The sequence below is a fragment of the Symphalangus syndactylus genome, chromosome 4 (assembly GCF_028878055.3).
Source record: "Symphalangus syndactylus isolate Jambi chromosome 4, NHGRI_mSymSyn1-v2.1_pri, whole genome shotgun sequence".
NCBI lineage: Eukaryota > Metazoa > Chordata > Mammalia > Primates > Hylobatidae > Symphalangus > Symphalangus syndactylus.
The window spans coordinates 43,979,431-43,984,347 of NC_072426.2; the positions used below are offsets into that span (position 1 = coordinate 43,979,431).

Below are 4,917 nucleotides of genomic sequence, written 5' to 3' on the forward strand. Positions count from 1 at the left end.
GTGCTGTTTTTCTGGAAGCCAGTCTTGGGCTGAGACAAAAGCAGAAGAAGGGGGGAGAGCCATTCGACGAGAGGGTCTTTCCTGCCTGGGTTTCGGACACTGTTGGAGTTTCAGGGAGCTTGGGCGCAGGCGGCGATCTCAGACCGCAGCAGGCTCCGCAGCCGAAGAAGCGTTGGCTGACGGAGAAGAGGCGGGCTCCGGGCAGAGACCGCTAGCGGCGCGGTTTAAAAAGCTCCAGGACTCAAAACGCCGCAAGAAGTGGAAGGCGGGGACGGTAGTGCAGAGCTAGTCGGACAGGCCACCCCTAGAAATGTTTCCGAGCCCTTCTTGCTCAGGGGTTCTTTGGAAAGAGGCATGGACGAGGTTTCCCACTCCAGCGTGATTCCACACACTTGGACGGAGCTCATCTAGCACGGAACCCTAAACTTTGCCTCCGTGATTCAAAGAAACCCTAAACCCTCCTCCGCCTTCTCCTGACTTGGATCGTGGGGCTGACAGCTCCGGGGGTCTAATCCGCCCCAACCCAAGGTGGAGGCCCAGCAGCCGAGTTGGTTAACCCGTACGTGTGTGTTTTAATTTGTGGGGCGGAGGACCAGTCTGTGTGTGTTGGGTGACTAATGGCTCCTTAATGAGCGCCCTCAAAAGCAGGAGAGGGACTGGGCTGTGGGGGAGAACGCAGCTCACCCGGTTGCCGCCTGGAGAACGTTAGCCCAACAAACGCTCATCCAGCTTCTGGGGGTAGTTTGTACCCGGAGAGTCCCCTGCCTAGACGATGAACACTACTTCGCACAGCCTTACACAGGAAGAAGAATCTTTCCACTTGTGGAATTCCTCTCCAAACCTTTAGTCCTGACCCAAATGCCACCTCCTCCTGCAAGCTCCCGGCACTCCAGCCCCAAGGTGGCAGTTTGATGTTCCATCCTGTGGCTCATATCTCCCCCAATCACCAATATTTCTTGGGCCTTAAGTGATTTTGTCTATATCCTTGCTACTGTCCTGCCAGAATAGAGGGACCTTCTTGATTTTTGTGTCTGCCTACCCTCTACCCCCAACGCCCAGCAAATCACAGGTGTTTGCTTGGTTTGTGCAACTCCCAAGCTGCTGACACCTGTCCCCGGGCAGTGCCCCAGGTGGAAAGTTAGCTATTGCAGAGGTCATCAATAACCCATTAATCTCCTCCTCCCAGATTAAAGCCACAGAATGAAACAACACCTTCGTTCATTCATTTGTTTGCCGTGTCCCTCTTCCCGCCCTCAAATCCTGCCGCTGATAACTGAGACAAGTCTCCTCTGAGCTAACTTTAGAGATTTGTGGTAGAGAAGAGGAAAATTTCCATTTGAATTGGATAGGGCATAGGAGAGAAAGAGAGATGCAAGAGGCATTAACCCCTGAGAAGACACCACCTTTGCACTCTGATGTGCTGGAAAAGCAACCTCTCCACCAGCTCCCGGGGCCTGGCAGCACTGCGCCCAACCTGGGTTGGCCCACTTTTTCCCAGGACACCCCTGGCCAATTCAAGGAGGCCTCTGGAGTTCAACTGGCAGATCGAGTGCCTGTCCTCCACTTTCCTATTCCCAAGCAGCAAGAGAACTCTGTGGATCCTTACAGCTTAGACCATATTTTCTGAGGTCCTAGGAGTCCCTGAAGTCATGTAGTGGTGCTCTACTGGCACTCCTGGGACAGATTTCAGTGCTCATGCTGCACCAGTCCTATTCCACCTTGCCAGTAAGAGAGATGGTGTGGCTGAAAACCTTGAACAGTTTCTTGATAAGTTTTCAATCAAGGCTGCCAGGTGATGAGTGAGGGGGCGTTGCCGGAGATTCCAGCCAGACACTCCACCTTCTTTGCTCCTGGCTGCTCAGCTCGATGAGTTCAAGACACAGCCACCTCAGTGCCTGGGGAGTAAAATATGCTCAGGGGATTTGCTAGGCCTGTAAGCACCTTGGGAAAATTTCTAGGATGCCCAGCCCAGCCGTGTTTCCGAGGACTCTGACTCCACAATTGAATTATTACTGTCTCCCTTCCCCAAGTGCAACCAACAGTTGCTGTAGAGCTAGGATGGTGGAGTTGGGGAAAGGGCCAGCAAGTGAGAGTCAGTAGTCCTAGTTGGAGGTTTGTCTTCCTTCTAAACCACTCTTTGAAATAAGAGGAGTCATTGCCTTATATAGAAAAAAGGGAGCTGGACCAATAATTACTTAGAAGACTTCCAGCTCTCCAAACCCAATCTGCCCTGGCTCTAGCCCAGACCTCTAGAAAGAATGTCATCCCTCTCCTTGGACAGAGGTGCTCTTCCTCAGCGGTAGTGACTGTGACCCTCCTCTCCCCAATGCACAATGGAGTCATCTTGCCAAGGCTTCTTGAAGATCCAGTTTTTTTTATTGGCTTAAAATCTCATCCAGCAATCCCTAAATAATCTAATATACAAAATATAGACTTTTCCCTGCTGTGAAATCTCATTAATAAATACAAATGTGTAAAACAGGGGAGGGGCCATATAATTTACTGTACCAAAATTGATTTCAAAAGACATCATATAATTTACAAACCGATTGAAAAAAAAAGATGCGCGGTGCTCCAGGCACCTGTAGCGCAGCTCATGTTTCAGGCGCAGTTCGCAGGGAGGCTGGGGAGGTGCTCCCTGGCCCGGCTAGCGCTTTCCCAGTTCACAGCCTGGTCTTCCGCCCCGGGAGGGCAATGGCTCCGAAAAGTGCACGAGGAGAAGGCAGAGGGTCGCCTTCGTGGCTTTAAGGCAGAGTGAGGCGCCCTGAAACCTCGGACCTGATTGGGAGTAGAGAAGATCGGCAGCGTCTTTGGAGAAGGGCAAGGGGAGTAAGCGCTGAGAGACCAAACATTGGATTGAATCACACTGGAGGAGGGGTGGTAAGAGACTGAGAGGCAGACAGACTTGAGTGAGGGTAGGGCGACCCAAGACGGTGGGCGGCTCCGGCCGGGTAGTGCTACCATTATAGTATTCTTTGCATGAGATTATGGGATGGTGGCAGGGAGGAGGCCTAAAATGAGCGCAGTTCGCAATGCCCACTTCGCGCGGGCAGCAGCAAGGGTTGCGTGAGTTGGCGCGGCTCGGAGGGCCGGGGAATGAACCCAGCCTCCCGCCCCCGTGGAGGCCTGGGCCGGCCCGGGGTCAGCCAGTGAGAAGCAGAAGGAACAAGTGCTTTTGAGGGCCACCGCCGTCGGCCACCCTCTATGGCTCCGGCTCCCTCTGTCTCCCTTACCCTCAGCACCCACAGCCCAGCGACAGGCAGGTCCTTTCACAGAAAATCTGAGAAAGCCAGAGTGCCTGGGCTCAAGCAGGCGGAAGAGGTGGCCCCCCGCAGCCCGGGTCGCTCCTCCAGCGACGCAGCGGGGCTCAGGCTGCCAGCCAGGGAGACTGGGGAGTAGAGGGAGCCCCAGTCCCCGGGGGAACCGCCTGGGCTGCCCAGCTCCCCGCAGTGCGGCGCCGGCGACTCCAGCGCGTACAAGCTGTGGTCCGCTATGCGCAGCGTTTGAGTCAGCGCCCAGATGTAGTTGTGGGCGAAGCGCAGCGTCTCGATCTTGGTGAGCTTCGCGTCGTCTGGGAAGGTGGGCAGGACACCGCGCAGCGCGTCCAGCGCCGAGTTGAGGTTGTGCATTCGATTGCGCTCGCGGTCGTTGGCCTTCTTTCGCCGACTCCGTCGCTGCTTGCTCAGTGCCAACTCGCCCTTAGGCCGGCTGCGCCCCCCGCGCCGTGCCCGGAGCTTCCTCGGGGACCCTCGGCAGCCGCCCCCTTCCGCCTCCGCGCAGTTCCCCCGCGTGCGAGTGGGGCTGGGCGCGGCGGACGTGGGGCAGATCACTTCGTCGTCCGAGGCTCTGGGGAAGGACTGCTCCGTCTCACGGGTCAGTTGGACAGTGGGCGCACCCGAGGGTTGAGGCGTCATCCTACCGCGGGGTCAGAGGGAAGGGTAAGCTTGAGTCGGTCACTGGGCGCAGTCCGCGATTCCGAGGCTAGGTGGGAAAAAAACAAAAAGAGCCATCCTCCCAGCCCCCGCCAGGTCAGAGGATCCCTCTTTCCCCTGCCCGTCCCTCGGAGGCCTCCAAATGTTACCTTTCTACCGGCGCAAAAGAATAGAGAGCGATGAGCAGCGAGGGCCGTGGGGAACTCAGCGGGCTTCTGGTCGCCAAGTTCAGCTGAGCTGCAGGCGCCCCCGCCTGGGAGTTGCCCCAGCCCCAAAGGAGAAAAGAAGAGAGAATGGGGTCCCGGGCCTCTGTCGCTCTCTCTCTCGCGGCGCGTCGGTGAGACCGCGAGGATTTCCTGAGCAGCAAGTCGTGTGCCCCTTGGCACGCTTTATCTGCTTGGCCCGGGCCAGGAGCGTGCCTGCCCGGCTGCTGCCCGCGCCACCGGCCAATCAGCGCCAGGGCCCTGGGGCCGCGACACGCGAGCCCGCTCCTCCCCCGCAGGGCACAGCTGGATTCCGGACAAAGGGCCGGGGTCGGGGGAGGGGAGCGCCGCTCTGTTTGCTCTCTCGCGGGCAGGCTGGGTCCCAGCAACTCTCGGTTCCTCAAAGAGCCTCGCCCAGTGAGAAGAGCCTCGCCCAGTGAGAAGAGCCTCGTGTGGCTCTCGTCAGGCCACCTCAGACCGCTTTGCTCCTAGCCTATCTTTCCTTAGCATCTGTCCTGGAGCGGACTTTGATGCCTCTAGGGTACAATGCTCGCACGTTACACATGGGGAAATTTAGGCTCAGTGAGGGAGGTGGCTTGTCTGAAATCGCACAGGAAGATAGTGGCAAAGACAACCAGGAGCTTGTTGTCCTGACTAGCAGCCTGGAGAAGGGTCCAGGAATTCTAAAGGACGCGCTGCTCTCCTGGTGTTTCACTGCCTGTCTTCATCCTGGAAGACAGGGGCCATCACTGAGAGAGATCCTGCCTATGTCCCTTCCATTC

The 4,917-nt window shown here is 57.0% G+C and overlaps 1 protein-coding gene across 2 annotated transcripts; it reads right to left on the reverse strand.

Annotated features, from left to right (window-relative positions):
* Nucleotides 1-2,360: 2,360 nt before the first annotated feature.
* On the reverse strand, nt 2,361-4,294 carry NEUROG3 (neurogenin 3). Of its 2 annotated transcripts, none has more exons than XM_063637770.1 (2): nt 4,082-4,294; nt 2,361-3,981 (listed from the first exon to the last, which is right to left on the reverse strand). In XM_063637770.1, exon 2 carries the CDS (start codon nt 3,912-3,914, stop codon nt 3,270-3,272), a length of 645 nt encoding a protein of 214 aa, XP_063493840.1. In that variant the 5' UTR covers nt 3,915-3,981; nt 4,082-4,294; the 3' UTR covers nt 2,361-3,269. The 2 variants fall into 2 exon arrangements, with proteins under 2 accessions (XP_063493840.1, XP_055130515.1); XM_055274540.1 differs by having other exon boundaries at nt 2,570-3,915.
* Nucleotides 4,295-4,917: the final 623 nt, after the last annotated feature.

Bases quoted from the DNA above. Each gene is read 5' to 3' on its own strand.
- NEUROG3 (XM_063637770.1), bottom strand. From the start codon at position 3,914: ATGACGCCTCAACCCTCGGGTGCGCCCACTGTCCAACTGACCCGTGAG.